Source organism: Papaver somniferum, chromosome 11 (assembly GCF_003573695.1).
Source record: "Papaver somniferum cultivar HN1 chromosome 11, ASM357369v1, whole genome shotgun sequence".
In the NCBI taxonomy this organism is placed as follows: domain Eukaryota; kingdom Viridiplantae; phylum Streptophyta; class Magnoliopsida; order Ranunculales; family Papaveraceae; genus Papaver; species Papaver somniferum.
This window is the reverse complement of record NC_039368.1, coordinates 1,160,803-1,183,961: the sequence shown is the minus strand read 5'-3', so window position 1 is coordinate 1,183,961 and position 23,159 is coordinate 1,160,803. Positions and strand designations below refer to the sequence as shown.

Below are 23,159 nucleotides of genomic sequence, written 5' to 3'. Positions count from 1 at the left end.
ATGACCCTTCAGTGGATAATGAACCTGCAATGTTCCAAACAAATATGAATCTCAAAGAACATATTCTTGATACATGACATATGCTAAAGACAAGAAAATAATTTAGAAAAAAAATTGACATTGATAAATAGGATTCACCTTGATCTCCACCATTACTGTTGTCACTTGTCACTCCACAACGTCCAAGTGTCTTCTCCTAATATGATTTCCCTGCAACAGAAACTATCTGGTATTAGTAAACATAACAAGAATTAAACAATACGTGAAACTTGCAGAACTTTAAACGCTACCAGTCAAGGACAAGCTATCCACCTATACCAATAATCATTATTGTAGATACATGCAGTATCCATGGTACTTGTCCAAATGCAGGAACTTCGAACCACCTGGTACACCATACACATTAACCCCAATGTGGCAGTATACAATTCATAAGCATCAGATTAAATGGTATAAAATATTGAATACTTGCAAAAGCATGACCCAAGTAATCTGCATTTAATATGCAAGTGAAAATCTAACCGTTTGCACGAGATGATTTTCCCCATAAGTACCTTTTGGTGTTGTAAGCCTTGGAAGTGGCTGCTCATTGCAATGGCCTTCTCAGTTCAATGAAAATGTGGTGAACTAGGTACCTTGTCGTCATTGTATTTCTTGTCCTCGACTTCCTTCTCCTACTTACTTTGGGATCATCACTTTCCTTGTTTGGTTCAGATGCTGCTACATCACACTGCAACCAGAATATGACACTAACCATGAGAATGATTCTGCTTATCCTAAACCAACATGCCATATGTAAAAGTGGAAAACATCTAAGAGCAATCCCTAAATACTCATGCTTGATACATGACATAAGCTATAAAGACATAAGAAAAGGACAAAAATAGATTCACATTGATAAATAGGATTCACCTTGATCTCCATCATTACCGTTTCCATCATCGTAACCAGTAAGATGCACTTTACAACCACTGCTCAATAATTTAAAAACAATTTCATCTTCCTCCTCATCAAACATCAAATCCAAAGGAATCGATTCTGTTTTTCTTTTTGGATAGTCTTGTGCCCAAGATATTTTTTTTTTGTACTTTCTCCGAGTGGTATAAGCATTTAATACACTCGTTTTGATCAATAAATCTTTTTCTTTACCTATCAAAACAAAAACAAAAAATAGTACATTTGAAATTAATAATAGTATCAATTTCATTTCCATAGTCCACACTTATAGTATTTCCATGTTCTCGTGTTGTTGCATAAGCAGTTGCAAGGTTCGCCTAAAGTTACTTTGGAAAATGACGTTATGACCACTTCATTCAGTTGCCCATTGGAATGCCACATTTGCACCTTCTTACTCTAGTTTTTCTCTTCTAGTACAGTTTGCATTTAATTCCCTCGCTTCAGTGTTGTGTTTCCTACATAGTCAATTAAAGTTAGGCCAATTCCTCAGGTATCAAAAAGATTGTTCATTGATAACGCAATAGATATTCTAAAACTTACGTAGATGAAATGTAGATTTGGTTCTCTTTTCAGAACTTTTTAAAGTTTTATCTTGCATTAGATTTTAATAAAGAGTTTGCATAATGTTATATATTTCAGGGCCACTTAGTAGTTTTTCAGAGTGGAATCGGTAAATTTAAGGTTACAATTGTTGTGAATAAAGAAGGAGACGGAAAATAGGGAGAAGGAGTATAAAAAATTACATTCATATGTATGTGTGTTTACAAAGGTTAGGGATTCTATTTATAGAGTTTACGTACTTGGTGCCCAAGTAATGGGGTTCCACTAAAGTGGGCATCTACCTAATAAACTTCCGTTTATAACACTCCCCCTAGATGACCATTATATCTAAGCAATTGCCTCGTTAAAACCTTGTCAGGAAATTCCAAAAGGACAAAAACTTGATTGAAGGGAAAAGAGTACAATTGAGAAAACTTAATTAGAAAAGATTTGGACACATAAATGTTGCCTCATTAAAACCTTGACAAGGAAAACCCAATGGGAAAAACCTTGATGAAGGAAAAATAGTACAACGTGATAGTCCAATACCTTCTAATTTGATACTCCCCCTGATAAGTACTTCAGTTAAATCTTGGCTTGCAAATCTTCGAGTCGAGCCAATTTCAAACGAATTTCTTGAATACTGGAGATAACAATGCTTTCGTGAGAAATTTCCCAATTGATGAAGTCTTCTTTTGTGTCAGTCTTCTAATGGTAGTGTTCTCCAGTCTTCATGCTTCTTTAAATACATTGAGGACTTTCTTCTTGGATTACTAGCTTCTAAAAGGTGATTTGTAGAAGTAGTTGCTATAATTTATTCAACAAAGTGTCAATACGCAGTTACAGTACCATGGGTTTACGAATTTTGTAGTCATACTGTGGATCATAATGATATACAAATTCATATGAGATGGTTATGCTTATGTGGTCTAACAAAATGACCTATTTAATGGTGGGAATCCACCAAATAACCAAAATCCATACAAATCCCCCTTGGATGACCACCATGTTGAATTAGTTTGCCTCACTAAAACCTTGCCACTGAAACACAATGGAAAAAATTTTGGACGAAGGAAAAATAGCATAAATATCAACATTTTGAAAGAAAATTAAACGTCAACGAGATGTTGCCTCGTTAAAACCTTGTCAGGAAAACCACATGGGAAAAAACCTGAAATGAAGGGAAAAGAGTACAACTTTTGACGTAAATATGGATGCTAATCAACTCAACTATATGAATGCTATACAAACAAGCACCAAAATCATAACTATGGTCTATATTATAGACAAGCTTTAAGCAAGCATAATATTTTAACTACATATTTAAGAAAAATAATATTTATGCTGCTTAAGCATGGATTTTTGTGTTTTTAAGGACTCCTCAAAAGACCTATGACGATGAAATCATCAACTAATTAATCCGATTTATTGGGTTTGCACCAAATTTCTAAAAACACATAAAGGACTGTTAAATCTTATTTAGCAAATAAGGTGGTTGCCTAAATATAATTTTGATCCTCTAAGGATTACAAATTTAATATGTTCTCCGACCACATTTCTTGTGTGAATGCTATACGAGTCCTTCAAAGACTAGCATACCAAATGCATTGTATGAAGAGAACAATTAGTAAATCAATCATTCGTATGAAAATAAATAATACCATGAAATCGTTTTAAAAAACGTACAAATTTCTCGTATAACGACGCATTATAACTATGCCAACCTATAATTAATAAGCTTGGAATGTTTAAGTTGTTAAGTTTTGTATCCAAAAATGCATCATTCGAGATATTAATCCAAATTAATTTGGATTGCATCCCAGCCAATCACATATGTCGATATTTCTCTGCAGAGGGGTTAACAACCACCATCATTTATTATTTCAATAGATACTGTAAATGAATATTCGACAATATTAACTAACAAAGATCCACAAAATTTTCCAGTGTTAACATATCCTGAAAAAATTATATCAACTAGTACCAACGCCCGCGGGCATTATAATCTCCTCATCTTCCAGTGAGGAGATATGAACTCTGAGAATGTGGATCTTGTTTTGATAGAACCTATTGAAGTACTATCTAAAGCTTATTCTAAAATGTTACTTTTTGCTATATGTGACTGGATTTGCCTTTCAAAAGGAAAAAGCTTATATAAAAGCAAAATAAGACATTTCACACCAATTAATAATGACACTCTTTTTTCGATTTTAATCATGTTGGAAAAAAATTGATATAACTTTTGAGTTAATTAACACAATCTTCTGATAGTGTATGCTCTCCCCCAAATCATGGTGGAATTTTATTTTATCTCATGTAAGAAAACTTCAATTTTCGCAAAGTATTATCCGATTAATTCGAGACATATACTGATTATGAAATATATCTTTCGACACAATAAATGTAGTCTTAAAAGACATACATATATACCATCAACCATGGATTAATTTTGGAATACAAACAAAAATAAAATAAAATAAAATAAAGATGATATGTTAAAACCAAAAGCATCAAAAACATGGAAACAAATCTCCAATAATTTCGTGACCTCAAGGGCCAGCGAGATAATGGTTTAGATTTAAGTTACGAACACTTTTTTATCAAACGAAAAATTAAAACAAGTCACTACAAATACTAATAACATTGGATAACAAGCCGGGTGCACACCCATTGATCTTTTGTGTAGTTGATCGGTCTTAATTTAGGAGATTAGTATTAGTAAGAAGACAATTTGCATAACATCCCTCAAGAATGCAGTAATTTTTGGACCATTGGTGTTTGCAATTAGTTTAAACCAAAACAGCGTCAACATATTTCTAGGATCGATGGAAAAATCCAATTTTAATTTGGTTTAAATGATTCTTTTGAAACAAATAAAGAAATCATTGTAGTTATTCTTTGTAAACAAATATCAACTTAGTGGTTGATGAACAGGTTTTTTAAAGGAATAGAACCATATTGGCATAAAAACATATTAGATGCCAATTTGTTTACATATCATCTCATATAATTGATTGACAGAAAATCAATATACCAATATCGTATCGACGATTTAAAGAATAAAGATAAAATCTAGTCACCGAATATGGAAAATCCACTTCGTTTTGAGTTTGCTTTATAAATCACATGATCTCCATCGAATGGACGAAGATACCAAAATTAATTGGCCGTAGGTTTTCAACCATGCATGTAATTAACCTGAAAGATAGTCAAATTCTCATAACACCAATTTTTGGTGATTACAATTTCATTAGGGGAATAAAAACTGTAAACCATCTTTTGATAGATTATTTTTTTTCTATTAAAAAAAATAGAGAAAAGGAAATAAAATTTATTTGCTAAAAATTGATCACTCGCGCTTATTCCGGGTTCACCAATGGATATCCATTGCTCCAAAAAAAGTATGGTTATGATAATAACCTTGGAGGTGGATAATAAGTAAACAAAATCCATTAACCTTTGATATTTTACCACGTTTATAGAGATCGTGGTAGATTAAATTGATATATGCGAACCAATAAACCATCATGTGTACGTATTATAAACTCAAAAAAAAAAAAATATACAGAAAATCGAATTTAAGAACTTATTAAAAGCATTACGTAACCTGTTTGCTGCTCCTAAATCATCGTTGGTCGGCAATTAAATAACTGACGTGAGTTAGGAGACTTATGTAGACAAGTCTGCATGATTGATATCCTGAGGTTTTATCAACACCCATCAGTTCATATAATTCCTACAATAATTACATCAAAGTAGTTACAACTTTAAAAGTGATGAATCATATATCTAACAATAAATAAAAGACAAAAAATGTAGTTAGTGTCGGGAAAAAAATCCTTTTTTTCGTCCTTTTAATGCAGTCGACTTTGCATATCCATCAACTGTATATTTTTGTTATGGATTCAATCTCTGGAGGTTGCTTATATCTGACGTCTTTTATCATGAGATGTTTGGTGATTAAAGCTTCGTGCCTGATAACGTGTTGTGAATAAAGAAGGAGACAGAGAATAGGGAGAAGAAATAGAGAGAATTACATTCATATGTACGTGTGTTTACAAAGGTTATGAATTCTATTTATAGAGTTTACATACTTGGTGCCCAAGTAATGGGGTTCCACTAAAGTGGGCACCTACCTAATAAACTTCTGTTTATAACAACAATTATGTTTTATTCTTCTATGTGGTTATATAAAAGATTATGCTTGCGGGGACTACCCAAAAGAGAAAGATACAGTATATTTTTAAAAAATTTACCAAAATGATTTTTTTTGAAGCGTATTTACCAGAATGATAGAGCATAAAAAGCTTTATTTTGTTGAAAAATTAAGAAAATAAAAACTAAACTGATTTTTTTTTTGTCTGATAAAAAAAATATATGAAAGAAATAAAGTTACAAGAGGACAATTACAAAAGAAAACAAACAAGACCCCAACCAAAGAAACAAACAGAAACCTTACAAGAAAATATATAGGAATCCGACCAAATGCTAAACTGATATTTGTAGCGAAGGGTTCTGATGATATCTCCGTCAATAGAAACACGTTAAAGTATTATATGAATTTGATCTTAAAAACAAATACAGATACTTATAATGAAGATGAGTTATTATACTTGGTAGAATCATTTGTCATTTGAGGTCTTTCCTTTAACTATAACTACTCTTTGCTCTATTTCATAATTTTCATTAAACCCCATCTCAAGTGTTCGAATTTACTTTTAGTTTAATTATTTATCAGTTTTCTCCCATGTCTTAAAACTTTTCTTTTTCCATAAAATTGTACATTCCAACATCCAATTATTCATCTTCCACTAGCGTATAGATATATATAGCTCTAGGTCGGAGAAAGGGGAGAAGAAATAAACATTGTGATAATTGTGTGACTTAGAATCATCTTATATTATGAAACTTCACAAGAATTTCACCAATATTAATGATTAATTAGAATGTACATATGATTCAAATGAAATTCGGTTTATCAGCGCTAATTTGTAAGTAACTGACAGTTTAACTAACGTTAAAAGGAAGAAAAAAATGGAATATTGTTGACCACACTTATTGTCTTGTGTCATCCAAACATAAGTTTTTTTTTTATTTTTTAAAGATTTATTTTGATGAATAAATAGAAGTGTTAAACATCTTGAAAACCAAGTTGGCGCTATGTATATGGAATAACTACCCCTCAAGTAGAAAAGAACAATGCATTAATAATGCTTGACCTGTAAATTCTGACCGCTACAATTGACTCTTGTAACCCAATCACTAGATTGACCAATCAGACCCAAATCTATTGGTTGACGTCAACTTTATGCAACATACCCTAAATTCATAGGGGAAGTATTTTATGATGCGGCACTAATCAGAGTGATGCGTCATGTTAGAACTTGATGATGCAAAAATATTATGTAGTCTTGATGCATCACTAGAAGGAATGCATTAGCCTACCAATGTTGCTTACCCGAGGATGCATTATGATGCGAACACATTGCTCGTTTCATGCTCAAGGATGCGTCATTTTGACTTTATAATGCTTACTAGCGTTCTTTTTTTTCTTTTTTTTTAACTCAACTGAGTCATCTGGATGACTGGATCTGACTTATTAATTTGAATCTGACTTATAAATTGACTTTTTATATTTGATTTAAAAATTTACGAATTTTTGATTCAAGTCAAGTATGTGTCCATCGACTCAGATACATAATTATATCCGATTCACATAGTTTTGGTTCAGATGAATCATCCAAGTCAGATTCAGATCGCGAGTTAGATAGAAATGTACATGGTATTGTATTGGAATTTACATGGGATGCTTATATCTTAAATCTCCTAGATGAGCGCTAATTATTTTCTTACTATATGGTATTATCTAAATAAAGTTGATATATAACCACCTTTGAATCCTGAAGTATCTTTTGGTTGTATTCGTTACAATCCCAAGATTTTCGTACATTTGCCAATTTTTGTTGACAAAAAGGGAAGGAATTAGTTAGTAGTTTCGCACCACATATATATGGTTCACTGATCATTTTATAAGGGGGAGTGAATCAATAATATATAGGTTTCACCTATTATGCAAAAGATGTAAGTATTGATTAAGGCCGGAAGAAACATATCACCGTACGTAGTATTACTTCAAAGTTGAGATACAATTGAAATTTGAGGAAGATAATAATAATACTATGTTTCTGTATAAGGACGATTGAGAATATTTATTTTTAAAAGTTTTTATAGCTATGGATATTAATCTTCTACAACAATGATGCTGAGTTGAACACGTTCAGAATCATTGCAACTTGAAAAAGCGAAGATTTAGAGTTGATAAAGAAACGAAGGCAATCAAGGCATGATGGATTCGAGGAGTTTTTATAACTTTAGTTTTTATCCATATGTATTGATAGTTCTTAACTAAAAATGACAAAGAGGTAGATTGTTAGAGCATTGGTCGGTCGAACTAACAAGTGTTGTTATCTCAAGCTTGTCGTGAAATTTAGCTGTCAAAACTATTTTTTGATTTCTAGTCTACAATTAGTTAAGTCTCGGATTAGGATAGAAGATGTAGTTGAGAAATGGACATCACGACAGTCATCATTGCGTTCTACGGTTTGAAGACGAAGATCAACCGAAGCTCTTGGATAACTTCTTCAACAAAAGGTAAGTTAAGATTGGACCACATATATCTCAAGTTATATCAATATTTCTATTTATTTGAGAGGATGCCACATAACAAATTAGACTATCGTAAGCATATCAAGAATTTCGAGTCAAGATCTTCTTGAAATTATTCCTCGAGATATGATTAGTGTTAATGAACATTTCATACTTGATGAATTTCGGTTAAGAATGATTTATTGTTCGCAATAAAAATAGTGATTCAAGATTATCATTCGAAAACATCCTGGAACAGTAATATGTTATTCGAGAATATTTCAAATCACATTTAATTCCTCATAATTAAAGCATATAAAACTAACAACCTTAATTAAAAAATTCTTAATTTATTTCGGAACAAGATCGCACTGAGTAATAAGGAATATCTTTGAACAATAAAAGATAAGAGTTACTGATCGTGTTCAAAGTATGTTGATATCTTTTCTTTGTAAATCCTCTTTCATATTTACAATATTGGAATCGATTATACCACACTTCCAAACAAGTTTAGAATTGGTTCATATGTATTCATGGACAACTATGGGTTCATGGGTCCACCAATCACAGGGATCAATTATACGCTCAATATAAAACACTTGTGATCCATCACACAAGTTACCAAGACCGGTTACATCAGTTACCAGGATCGGTTACATCAATTATCATGACCGGTTACCATATACACATGGTATTACAGTAATTACCATATACCAAGACCGGTCACACCAATTACTAGGACAGGTGACACCGATTATAAATATCTATTACACAATTCCTTTGTGATCGGTCACACCAATTACAAATATCGATCATACCATCTCAGGTGATTACTTAGGATCGGTTACAGTAATCAAAACTAGTCATACCAAATCATAAGTCAGGCATTATTATTAGTTGTACCAAGATACATAAAAAGATTACGATCGGTTATACCATCTCACACATATTGGTAATCCAAAGATATGCAATGAATAACAATGCCAATAAGCCTAGCGATTTCCATTTCGATTCATAAAAAAAATGTACTTCCTTTAAACAAATGTAAAACATTGTTTCCTATGATGAAATTTTCACCTTTACCCATTCACATAATCACAACAGCATTCATAAGATTATGTCGATGTCATATATACGAAGTTCAAAAGATAAACTTTATACTTGGCAGTCTAATTCCTTAATACTATGATCATGTGATCATGTCTCACTACTAGAGTAAAATATTCATTCACAGCTTTGCAGTTATGTTTTCAATATAGCACGACTTGAAAGATACGTTAGGAATGAAGCCGTTCAAGTCAATATTACTAACCCCAAGAGGAAGGATGATGTCATCGTTGTAGCTCGTTACTTCTTCACGTTCTTCAGGTCTTCGAGTAATACTTGTATGTCTTAAAATTCCTAGACTTTCTAGTCTAACCTATACGAAGTTGTCTCTATTAAATAATCAAGCGAATCTTAGATGAGTTTTTGATTCACTAAAATATGACAACCAAACTTGACATACCAACGCTTGGTGGGTTCAACCGAGATATGCTCTAACATATTTTGTTGATGAAGTTCTCCAAAATATTCGGTTGGTCTTCGTCTTCAAACGGCAGAATGCAATGAGACTGATTCGTTTCTCAAATTCACTATCCTATACTAAGAATTAACTAATTGTAGACTAGAAATCAAGATATATTTTTGACAACTAAATTTGACAACAAGCTTGATATATAAACACTTGTGAGTTTGACCAATCAATGCTCTAACACATTAACACCGAATAACATGATCAAAATCTGAAAAAGAGAACCGAGAAGAGGGTTGAATGAGGTTTCAGAAGAGAATTCAAAAGAAAGAAAGAGGTAGTGGACACAAAAGAATTTTCCTCGGAAAATCTAATGGACACTCACGTGTTGGTCAATATATAGCCTTCTTCTTCTTCTTCTTTATTTATTAAGGGAACATGGTCACATCAGGAAACAAAGATTGGAAAAACGTTTATATATAAATTTATATAAAACATATAACATGGGATGACGACATCGATGATCAGATTTAACAAGAATTCTTTTAAGAACTCTTAAACTATCTACATATTCTATAAAAACCACAAATGTCCTTAATCTAACAGTTATGGATGTTGAACATATTTTCAAGGTTACATCGGTGCCCAATCTGTAATTCGTTAGGATTTCAAAAGTTCGATCAACATCCAACCCATATTAGCAAACATTTTGGGCATACATCCACGAAAATACGGTTGGTCCGGTTAAATTCGTGGATTACGGGCCAAATGATCGATCACTCCTATAATGCCACGTGAAAGTTTATGCTGACTTAAATAACTGAATAATGCATGGAATACTTGACGATGAGAGGAAACGCTAAATTTCCCTTAAATATATCATAGTTAATTTCTATATGATTTATGTTCAAATTGGCTTTCCATAGTTTCTATATGGTTTATGATCAAATTGTCTTTTCATTTAATGTAATGTAGGCGAATTTTGTATGCCGAAGCCATATCTCTTATTCGAATTATGCAGTATGTAAGCATATATTCGTACGTTTGCCGTTTCGTATGCATGCCGAATTCTGATTTGCTAACAGGGATAGATCGAAAATGCAATGTTTGTTATTTTATTTTTACTTTTTTTTTGATCAGACAGCACCCTAGCTTGGGAGGTCGAGCCCTGACGAACTGGGCTAATCCCCATAGGTTCAAATGCTTGCCATGTTGCTATTCTAGGAAACTATTATTTGCACCGGATCTATGTGCCAATTAGGTTTTATGTGCCAGTTAGGTTCAGCACTAGTGCTTATAACTACTCCCCGCATTTTAAGAAGATAGGTTTGTTTAATGTGCGATTTGCACAATAAAAATCTATTTTTTCGAAACAAACATAATAATTTATTTAAGATCCGCTCTAATTATACCACGTCGCCGGACCGAGAATGCAATGTTTGTTATGTTGCTCGCGAAGGAATCTACTCTGCGCCAAAACCAAGGCTTCCGCGATATATGCATACCGAACCGACACGTGCCCATCAACCCGTACAAAACGTATAAGCTTTCCCTCCAGGGTTTTGAGGCGGTTTTACCAAACAGATCAAACCTCCACCTCTCTCTTTCTTTTTTCCTTCTAGCCCTAAAAAACCAACTAATCGGCTCGAGCTAAAATCAATTTTGTCCTTCCACGGGAAAAATTACGGTATGTTTTCATCAATCTCCTTCATCATGTAGCTCTAATTTTGTTCTTAATGTTGATATTCAGCGGATCAATCCGCCTAGTGTAGGTTTAACTTGAACTCAATTTAGCTTCGGAAGTGAAAAATAGCTCTATTAAGCTAAATGTAGCTCTTAATTGTTGCTAAATTAAGAGTTAAACGAGTTCAATTGAGTTTGATTAACCTTCTGATCGGTGTTTTTGCTTGATATTGGTTCGTAGAAGCAAGAATTGTAATATCGTTTATTCGAAGTACTTTTTTCTATGGAGCAACTACAGAGGTGAGTTTAGTTAATGTTTAATCAATGCTGTAATTGATGATGTATTTGTTACATACTTACATTATATAAGGTTTTATTTTTTTTTTTAATTTGTAGGGAGCAACAGAATCAGTAAGTTTTAGGTTTTATAGTGCTGAAGAGGTTAGAAAGCAAAGTGTGAAGAGGATTACAACACCAGTGTATTGATCTTAAAGGTAAAGCTATACCTAATGGATTGTATGATCCTGCAATGGGTCCGTTAGAGGGCGCCGGAATGTAAGTTCTCTTTATCTTTGTACAAAAGTTGTTGACTATATTGCTTGTCATGAATGATAGACAGTTGAATAATATATTTGGTAAATTGTATATTATTGATTATTTTTGTGACGTGATAATGAAGTTGATAGTTACTTAACAGCTTATTTTGTTTTCCTTGCAGTTGTCCGTCATGTGGCGAGCGTTCATTTCTTTGCCCTGGTCATTTTGGTCATATCGAACTTCCATTGCCAGTTTACAATCCCTTGCTATGCAAATTTCTTTTTCAATTCCTGAAGGGGACTTGCATCTTCTGTCCACCATTTTTTGGTAGAACAAGCAAAGGTATATTTTCTACAATGGATTTGTTTCTCTGTGTAAAGGTTGCTAAGTACTGTTTTTTCTTTTTAAGGAAACAAAGGTCATAAACACTGATGAAGGCGATCTGAAAAGTGGAATTTCTTATGGGTGATCTTTCTCGATTATCTAATCTATTCACTCTTTTAATTTTGATGTATTCTTTTTTTTTTTAGGTTCAAATGTGTGTTGACAAGCTGGAACTCATCAAAAAAGGTTATATTACCGGGGCAAAAGCTCTAGGATTGGATGAATGTATGTAGAGGAAAGTGATGTTGAGAGTATGGGAGGCACCACCAAGCTTTCCGAGGAGAGATATTTAAACTCCCAGTATTTGGAGCTACCCAACTGGACGTGTCTGCAATATAAAGAGGCTATATCTGCATTGGATGTTTTATTTAAGGCTAAGACAAGCAGAAAATGCTCTAGGTGTGAAAAGAAAAATCCCAAAATCACCTGTCCCAGTGTTGGGTTGTTTCACGCGGTATGTTTGTTATTATCGTTCTATTATCTTAGAAATGGTCAGAAACTTATCTTACTAAGAACTGTTTTATGCATGTATGAATGTTGATGTTGCTCCATAAAGTTGACCAATACTTGTATCATTGTTATTTATGCTGTTTTTTCAGTTTATCTCTTGAGTGATATTTATGTATTACATTGTTATAAGTACTTGTGGCACTTTTGTACATCATACACCACTTAGAAGATAATCAGATCTCACGTATAAGACTTCTATTTATTCTCATGATGATGTAACCTTTTTTTCTTTTCTTTTTCCTGTAGGAAATGGCAAATCATTCTATTCGAGCAAATGTTATTCTTGGAATGGAGCTGGACGCACCGTCCGATGATGAAGAATCACCTGGAGCTGTGGATAATGGAACATCGAGTTCGGCTAAGGGTTCAGTTTGAAGCAAAGAAGGATCTGCACCTCCTGCTGAATACAATAAGCAAAAGAATCCCTGTAATAGAGAACTTTCACCACAACAGGTAGACCTTACCTAGTATTACATTCTGGCCAGTAGGAATAGTCTCCTGATCTAGTAAATCTTCAACTGTGTACTACAAAATGCTATTCTCTTGTTGCAAATTCTTTTTGTATTGCATGTTAATGTTTCCTTGCGACATCATATGCTAACAGGTGAAGGATCATATGAAGAAAGTATGGGAAAAAGAGAGTCGAATCTGCTCCCTTATTTGTGACATTCAGCAACAGAGATTATGTACGCCTGAGAAGAAATATAGCTACTCAATGTTTTTCATAGATGCCCTTTTAGTTGCTCCGGTCAAGTTTCGTCCTCCTACCAAGGGTGATGGTGGTAGAGTGAGTTACCACTTACCTATTCTAAAGTGTACACCAACACCTCTTTTCTTCTTCTCATGTTATACGTCTTTTTACTCTCTGTGCCTCTTAATTGTTTTTCCATTTACATTAGGGGTCCCAAATGCGTATGTCAATGGTAGAAAATACTGCTGCAGCAAACTTTGAACCTATAGCTGTTTTGCTGTCATAGCCTTGGGACTTCTTATAGAGTTCTTAGCAGTATATGAGCTTTATCTGCGAGTCACAGATCCACAACTGGTTGACTCAGTAATTTATATATATATATATATAAGTTAAAATAGGTTTGGATAATTTAAAAGTGTGGTTCTGATCTGACACACAAGACAGGTCAACTTAATTTGGTTTTGAAAGCAGAATAGGAACTCTGTAAAATTTGGTAGACCAATATTTGAATCTCATACTGCTGATCTTTCATGTACTTTTTTCTTTTTGACAAAGCAGATAAAGAAACAATATAGTAAGAAAAATCAATACAAGACAGAGATAGCTAACCAGAAAATGAGCTAGCAAACAAACCCAAAATATACCTTAAATATTTTATTACATATTTACATTCTCTCAATAATATAACACCTCCATGAAAGAAACAAACTGGAATATGTTTTCAGTTTTAGAACAGGGTCTCTTTGACCCTATCCACTAATGTGCGATGTATAACACTCCAATAATTGCTGATCTGTTCGCTTAGGGCTTACCTTCCTTTCTTGTTTTTTTAGTCCCTATTTTCTCCCCCTATTTCTGTATGTAATTCTAGTCGTTTATATATTAGACTAGATCCATACTCTATTGCCACCGTCCATAACATATTCTGCTAACATCATTAATCAGTGATGCAGCTCTTCTAGTTACCTTTGTATCTTATATTTGTCTTTATATCAGCTCTTCTAGTGATGCAGCTCTTCTAGTTACCTTCTGGGCAATGATGCCCGTTTGTTTATTCTTTACAACATGGCGTATTACTTGCAAGTTGCAACTACATTTTCTGGGTTTAAGTCTTTAAATGCTTATGCTTCCATTATGATGTAATGTGCTTACACATTTTGGTATGATCTTTCTCTTAGGAGATGGAGCATCCTCACACTGAATTATTACGTGAAGTCTTAAAATGCAATAAAGGTTTAATATCTGATCTCGACAAAGTGGATGCTACCAACAAAAAATTAATCGAAGATGTTACAAAAAGTTGGAAGAAACTTCAGAATAGTGTAAATGTCTTATTTGATAGCAAGCCACCCAAAGGTAAAGTTTCTTCTCTTATACTCATCGTTGATTTCTTTATACCTTGGCGTCCCTTTTTCTCAGAATGTTGGGCAGGTATGATATTGCTGTTCGTCATTATGGTGCCCACTTGATAAATTCCGATTCTGCTGCCCACTAGGTTAACGTCAGCTTTTCAGATGAAACCATGTCATATTCTGGACTTCATTATTGTTAACTGAATTAAAATTGAGGTTTTTGGAACTAATATCCGCGACTGTAGTGGTTTTCAAATTTTCGTATCTTTGGGAATTAACTGGTGAACGTACATGTCGCAGAGCTCAATAGTCGTAGAAGTACTTTCGTTGTGTAGTGTACCTTCTGTATGTTATCTTTGTCAGAAAAACCATGGGAATAATTTCATCTTTTCTCGCACACAGGAGAACTATGTCAATCTTGAGGGTCATAGTGCTTTCTAATGATCACATTGTTTCTTGACTGAATTATTCTTTCTCTAAATTTCATACAATGATTATTGATATTTCCTATTTTTCCAGAAAATGTACAATCTTTTGATGGATGCATTAGAATTTAGTTTTCGTAGAATTAGCATATTTAGTTGGTTGTAAATTGAGGCAATTATATCTGGCTTAGAACCCGAAATTGTCACCCTTCTTGGAGGTATGGGTTTCTCCTGAACTCGCTCTCTTCTTCCTGTTCACATACACCCTTCTAAATCGTTTATCTCTTCATTTGACCATAGCAGATGAGTGTTTCCATACTTACGGTTTAGTTTCTGGCACATGATTCAAATGCTATTACTCTATCCATTCTTTACGCCAGTTGTATATTTCTCCTCCATGTGGGTCTCACCTTGCTGGAATATCTTATATTGCATTTTTTTTCCTTCTATTTTTGAGCATTGTGGATTTGAACTTTCCTGTTAATATAGGTTCAAACAAGTCGGTTAAAGGAATATGTCAGCTGTTAGAGAAGAAGGACGGTATGGTTCGCCAACAAATGATGGGAAAGAGGGTTGACTACACATGTCGGTCAGTCATCTCTCCTGATCCCTATTTAGCAGTCAATGAAATTCGGATTCCTCGTTCATTCGCAAAAGGGTTAACATATCCAGAGGTAAGGTTGAAGAGATTGGCCTTTCTATGTCCTTCCAATGCTTATCCTAAACATCATCATTTTTATCATGTAATATTATAATTGTATGCTTTTGTCTCAATACTGGAATTTGATTCTTGATCATTTTTACTGTCCCTTGACTCAATTCTCTCTTTAGCCTGTCCTTGGAAAAGGAATTTGACATGATTAACTCAACTTGTGATATTTCTTTAACATTACCTGCTTGAACTTGATGCATCCTTCTCTTGTTGATTTACAGAGAGTGATACCTTGGAATGTGAACAAACTGAGGGATGCGATTGTTAATGGTAATGCTACACACTACGTGGAAAATGACAGAACTGTGAGATTGAAGCCAAATCCAGAAAATGTTAAAAGCCGTATGCCATATGCGAGGAAGTTACCCTCCTCAAGAGGAATTGCTACTCAATCTGGGAGGAGTACAGACCAAGATTTTGAAGGAAAAGTGGTATTTCGCCACTTGGAAGATGGAGATGTTGTACTCGTTAATCGACAGGTACTGATAAATGTTGAAAAATCTTATCATTTGTTTCGTCTTTCCTGTTCATGTGATTGATTTAATATAATGCTTAGCCTGGCTAAATTGAAAAAGTTTATACCGTCTTCGTTGCTGAGTTTTGGGTTCGAATTTCCCAGAGAAAAAAAAGATAAGAGAAGTCTCAACTGGTAAACTGTCGGTTGGATTCTCTTCCCATTGTTGGTTTTTGTACTTGTTTTTGGTTTTGTGCTGGAGAAGGATTCTCCTTTTTTCTTTTTGCGTACCATATTTTGTTTTGTTTTAATGGGTAGTTTATAGTATATACCAGGATGATGCAAATGTTGATATGCTGCATTTAGGTAACGAAATGGAGGGACAGTTCAGTTTTTTATTGAAATCTATGTTTAAATTTGTCTGTGGGAATCTTGTTTACGAAATCTATATCAATTAGCTTTTAATTCTAAGATTCTTATTTTCATCAACAGCCATCACTTCACAAGCCAAGTATAATGGCTCATATTGTACGTGTCTTGGAAGGGGAGAAAACACTTCGCATGCATTACGCAAATTGCAGGTTTCTCTCACCTTTGTTCATTATTAGTTGTGAGTTGTGACTTCGAAATTGCATTGCATAATGTTTAGTTACTAGACTAAAACTATACGTTTCCTTTTTCAGTGTTTACAATGCTGATTTTGATGGAGATGAAATGAATGTTCACTTTCCACGAGACGAAATTTCCCGAGCAGAAGCTTATAATATAGTGAATGCAAATAACCAATACACCGTTCCAACAAGTGGTGAACCTAAAAGGGGTTTGATCCAGGTTTGATAATTTCTAAAAAGTTGGCTTCTCTAGTCAATTACTATTTTGTTGTCTGAAATTGTTTCATGTATTAGAACATGAAAGCCTCTTTTTTTGAACTGCATTGCTTGCAGGATCATATCGTAAGCGCTGTACTTCTTACAAAGAAGGACACATTTTTAACCAGAGATGACTTCAACTACCTTCTCTATGATTCTGGTGTTTCTGCTGCTGTTCGATGCTCAATTAATGGTAGACCCCGAAAGAAAATTTCGGTAATAAGCACTGAAGACGAGATACAAGATATTACACCTGCTATTTGGAGACCAGAGCCTCTATGGACGGGGAAACAGGTTCGGGCTAGATTACTAATTCAAGCCTTCTTGGACATATCTGGTGCCCTAATTTATTATTTTCTTCAGTAGTATGAATAGTGATAGTTTGCAAATTTGTGCTTGTTTTGCAGGTTATAACATCAATTCTTAACCATATAACTCAAACCAGAGGACTCTCTCCTTTGACTGTTGAAAAGTCCGTAAAAATACCAAATAATTATTTTGTGGACGAGAGTAAAGAAGGAAAGGGAAGTGAAAAAAGAAAGATAAGTGAAGAACTGAAGTTACGGATTCAGAAAAACGAGTTTTTGCATGGGGTGATCGACAAGAATCAATTTGGTTCATACGGTTTGGTTCATATGGTCCAAGAGCTATATGGTTCAAACATAGCAGGCATTTTCCTTTCGGTTTTAAGTCGCTTATTTACTTTGTATTTGCAGGTTAGATTGGTTTCTTCGTTTTCTCCAATCTCCAGTTATGTTTTTTTCACTTGTTGTGAATGTTACTTTATCAGTTCTTCAGTTAATATAAATATACTACTGCGATTTTTATGATCCAGATGCATGGCTTTACATGTGGGATTGATGACCTTCTTGTAACACCAAATGCGGACAAAGAAAGGATAGAAAAACTCGGAGAGAGTGAAACAAAGGGTGAAAAAGTACACTCCTTATTTGTTGGTTCAGATGATGGAGATACATGTTTGTCTTTATTTGGTGTCATGACTAGTATCCTTTCATCCTTCCTAGCACATACAGATAGCTTTTACTCACCTTCGCAGGTGTTTCACCAAGATCTTTGTAGTGAATACCCATGCTTCTTTTGTAGATCCGATGGTATTACAAGAGGAGATTGAGAAAACCATACGCACCAATGGTGAAACTGCAACAACCCGCTTGGATAGAATGATGTCCAGTTCCCTTAACGGGATAACCTCTGAGGTGAACGACATGTTGTTCCCCAATGGGTTACAGAAACCCTTCCCGAAGAATTGCCTTTCAGTGATGACTATTTCGGGAGCCAAAGGTAGTACGGTGAGTAGTTAACACTCTCTCTTGGTCGTATATTTTTTCTTGCAGTATGATTGCCATTCTCTGAAAACTTCATAGACATGATCCACAATTTTTTCTTTATATATCGTCGACTTTTTATCTTATAAAGTACGGTATGCTGGCTTCTGCTCATTGTGTAGTGTCCTATTTGATTTGTACGAGGCTTCGCTACTATATATTCTAGCTGAGTTGACACTTTTATATGTGCTCCGTGATATGCCTGATATAGAGCATGTTGCACATAATTGGAAACTTGGTTGTTCCAAAATATTAATCCTAATGAGGTGCTTTGGAGTTTGAATAAGTATTTTATTTCTGCCTCATGAGGCTGATCAAATAACATCGCATTCAAAATTTTATTACTGTAGCTTTTTCATAAACATTACCCAGCCCAGCTATAGGTAAACCTATGGAAACATACATGAGAAAAATTAGCTACGATTTTAAATAAATATGTTTTGCTAAAGCATTCACTATAAACATAACTCCCTGACCTTGATCACGTAGCAACACTGCTCTTGAGAAAAAAATTGGTTATTTGTCTTGCTAATGCATTCACTATAAACATAACTCCTTGACCTTGATTACGTAGCAACACTGCTTTTGAGAAAAAAATTAGTTATTTTCAGAAATTCCAATTTATTTTTGATCTAAGGTGTTTAATTTTTCATTGGCTGACTTCATTTGTATTTATCTAGGTCAACTTCTCGCAAATATCTTCTTTGTTAGGCCAGCAAGAGCTAGAAGGCAAGCGAGTTCCTAGAATGATCTCCGGGAAGACCTTACCTAGCTTTCACCCATGGGATCCTGCATCACGGTCTGGAGGCTTTATTGGCGACCGTTTTCTGACTGGTCTTCGCCCTCAGGAATATTACTTTCATTGTATGGCTGGTCGTGAAGGGTAAATATAGCTCCTTTCAACCATCTGACATAAAAGAATCTTCTTTTTATTGCGGAAGATCTAGCTTCACTCACGCGGAGCATAGTTTTTTATCTGTTTGGATTCTGCTGATTTCAAGAAAACACCCACACAATGAAATGCCATGTTTTTAATATATTCAGGGCTGTGTATACCGACTAACTTAAATTCTGGTGCCAAATTGGTTGATACAGCAGTCAAAACATCTCGTAGTGGATACCTGCAGAGATGCCTTATAAAAAGTCTGGAGTCTCTGAAAGTCTGCTATGATCTCACCGTACGTGATGCAGATGGATCTGTTATCCAATTTTGCTACGGTGAAGATGGTGTTGATACCCACAAGACTAGCTTCATTTCTGAATTTAACATAATTGCCGAAGTATTTTCCTTCCCCTTTCTTATTCCTATGCTCTTTTTGTCTATCTGCTTCAAAATCTGAAGTATGAACTCTGTTTTCTGATATTTTTTTTTCCGGGGTTTTTTGTATATTCAGAATCAGAAGGCTGTATTAGAAAACATTGGTGGTGAGTTTGAAGATTCACAACTAATGGAATGTGGTGACTATGCCAAGGACATGCCGACGGCACTTAAAGCGAAAACAAATGATTTTATATCTGATTTCAAAAAAGGAGAGCAGCGGGATTCTTCACAGGTTATAAAAAGAAAAGAGTTTTTGAAGTTAATGAAGCTCAAATACCTCTCTAGTCTTGCTCAGCCCGGGGAACCTGTTGGTGTCATTGCTGCTCCGTCAATTGGAGAACCATCAACCCAAATGACGTGAGTTACTTTTTCTTTTCCCTTCTCATTTAATTACAAACTTATTAATCTTCACAGCTCTAGGAATAATGTCAAGACTCAAGAGTACTAATAAATGTGTAGTATATAAGTGTTCACATGTGGGCTTATTTAGAGGGAGGCCCTTCACTGAGGATCGGCATGAGCTCAGTACATATTTGTTCCAGTTGGCATCCATCCAATTACTGTTAGATTTGCCAGATGTATGGGCAACTTTTGTGGTATGATTTGAAAGACAACACTCTTAATGAATAAAAAATTACTTGGGAATCGAAAAAAAAGTTGTAATGTGTTATCTACTATGCCAATGGGTACTCATTCGTAAATTTTCCTTTTTCAGTCTTAATACTTTCCATCATGCTGGGCGAGGTGACATGAATGTCACACTAGGTGTTCCTCGGTTGCAAGAAATTTTGATGAGGGCTTCAGCGAAATTTTTGTCTCCGGCTATGATCTGCCCCTTGCAAAAGGAAAAGACAGAGTAAGTTCACATTCTGTAGTCTGTACTTCCATGGCGTGTTATGAAGAGGTTCAGAGCTTGGGGTGGTTCTTTAAGAATATGATTTCCCGGGGAAACACTGTAATGTTTTATGCTTATAAAATTTTTGGAACATGTTTCAGATATATTACTCATCAGCTGGCAGCAGCGTCAAATGAGATTCCCACTGTGGGGAACATTATAAACAGTGTGGAGGTTCAGAGCCTGGCTGCGAAGTTCAAGAAGGTCACCGTGGAAGATATAATAGAGAGTATGGATGTCCATGTTGTTCCATGTTTTACTCATAATGATCAAGTTTCAACTCTTTATAAGCTGAAGATTAAGGTCCATCAACCTGAAGATTTTCCTCCTTATATGGATATAAAGCTAGAGGACTGCATGCAGACCATAGACGTTCTGTATGTTAGAGAGTTGGAAGACATGATACAAAGTCATCTGAAACTGTTATCCAGAATTAGTGGCATTCATGAGATAGATGGTGGTGAATCTGGATTTGTTACTGAAACAGAGTTAAAGGAAGATGAGGATGAGTCAGGTGAGAAATCACAGCAAGTAGGGGAAGATAATGACGACAATGGAGAGGATGATGATGATTTAGAAACAGAAGATCTTGATGGTGATGCACAGAAAAGAAAACAGCAAGCTACAGATGAGATTGAGTATGATGAGGATGGCATGGAACCAGAGGCTTCAGTTGTTGAAAATCTAGACACCGAAAGTGATAGGGACAAAGGAGAAGAGCATAGTTCGGTTGGTGAAGCTCTGGCTTCTGATGCCAAAGATGAACAAAAGTCTATACCCATACCAAAAAAGTCAAAAACAGATGAAAAGAGGGCAAAACCAGATGGCAACCCCAAAAAGGTGGCCAAAGCTAGGGGGGTATGAAAGAACTTTGACAGAAACATTTTCACCGAAGCAACGGGATTGGACTTTGAGGTCCGTTTAAAATTTTCTCCAAAAGAACCTCATATTCTACTGTCTCAGGTATGTATTCTTGATCAATCATATTTGTGACAGGCATGTGATGTGTTTTTAGATGCGGATTGCATCTTACCTTGTTATTACTGTATTATTTATTGTTGTTAACTTCCACGGATAAAAAGATATCTTAACTTAAATGTTGCTGCGAATGTTTGTACAAATTGCCAAGAAGGCAGCTAAGAATGTCTACATCAGGAGACCTGGAACCATACAGAAATGTTCCGCGTTTGAATACAAGGATCCTGTCTATGCAAATGAAAAAGACTATCAAGGAGAACCTGCACTTCAACCAGTTGGAGTGGATTTCAGTGCTTTCTGGAATTTAGTAGATGATATTGATGTCAATCGCATTGTCACAAATGATATACAGGCACTTCTTCGAACATGTGGGGTGGAGGCCGCTAGGGCTACCCTTCTAAATGAAGTGAAAGGTGTCTTTAAGGCATACAGTATTGCTGTTGACATTCGACACTTATCTCTGATTGCCAATTACATGACTCACGAGGGGGGCATACGACCTTTTAGCAGGTATGGACTGGCAGGATCTATATCCCCATTTAGCAAAATGACTTTTGAGACTGCAGCGAAGTTCATAGTCGATGCCGCGTATCATGGTGAGGTGGATAGTTTAGAGTCGGCTTCAGCAAGGATATGCCTAGGTTTGCCTGTAAAAATGGGAACTGGCAGTTTTGATGTGTTGCAGGAAGTAAAATTTTGAGTAACCAATTTTTTTTTTCTCAAGCATATGATATCTGCAAATATCATGGTTGAACAGTTCTAGTGTTTGGCGATAATAGAACATTAAAAAGCTGTTCCTACTTGACTAATTCCTTAGTCTTATCTGCTCTGTTCATCACTGTCAAGATCCTAACTTATTCTCAACTTTGAGGGTAACAACTTAAAAAAAAAAAAAAATCTATGTTAGGAGCTTTTCCCTCCTATGTTTTGGGGTAGTTAGCTTCAACTGTAGAAAATTTTCTAAAAAGTTAAAGAGATACTTGGCCCTTGCAGTGACATGGTTGCGGCCTTAGGTGATATCAACAATTTTTTGTCAAAAAAATACTTGCACCGCGTTTAAGTAATTAAGTAATTTTTTCTGACATTGAAAGCCAAATAGTGAAATTTGAAAATGATTTCTATAAACAAAAATTGTTAACTTTTGGAAAACTTCTGTTTTCTTCATTATTATTATTTATTTTATTTTTTTTTAATTTCTGGCTTTTGAGATTTCTTTTTTTATATTTCTGGTTTTTGGGATTGATTTATGTTTAATGCGGTATCCAAACATTGATATTATCAACAAAAAGGGTACCCAAACACCCTTTGGAGAAACATTGATATTATAAACAATCAATTCTATGTTTG

The 23,159-nt window shown here is 34.7% G+C and overlaps 1 protein-coding gene and 1 pseudogene across 1 annotated transcript; both read left to right on the top strand.

The window, feature by feature from the left end:
• Positions 1-10,670: 10,670 nt before the first annotated feature.
• Positions 10,671-22,796, top strand: LOC113322300 (annotated as a pseudogene).
• LOC113320440 lies at positions 12,494-13,209 on the top strand. The gene is made up of 2 exons (XM_026568347.1): positions 12,494-12,713; positions 13,016-13,209. Exons 1-2 carry the CDS (start codon positions 12,513-12,515, stop codon positions 13,142-13,144), a joined length of 330 nt encoding a protein of 109 aa, XP_026424132.1. The 5' UTR covers positions 12,494-12,512; the 3' UTR covers positions 13,145-13,209.
• Positions 22,797-23,159: the final 363 nt, after the last annotated feature.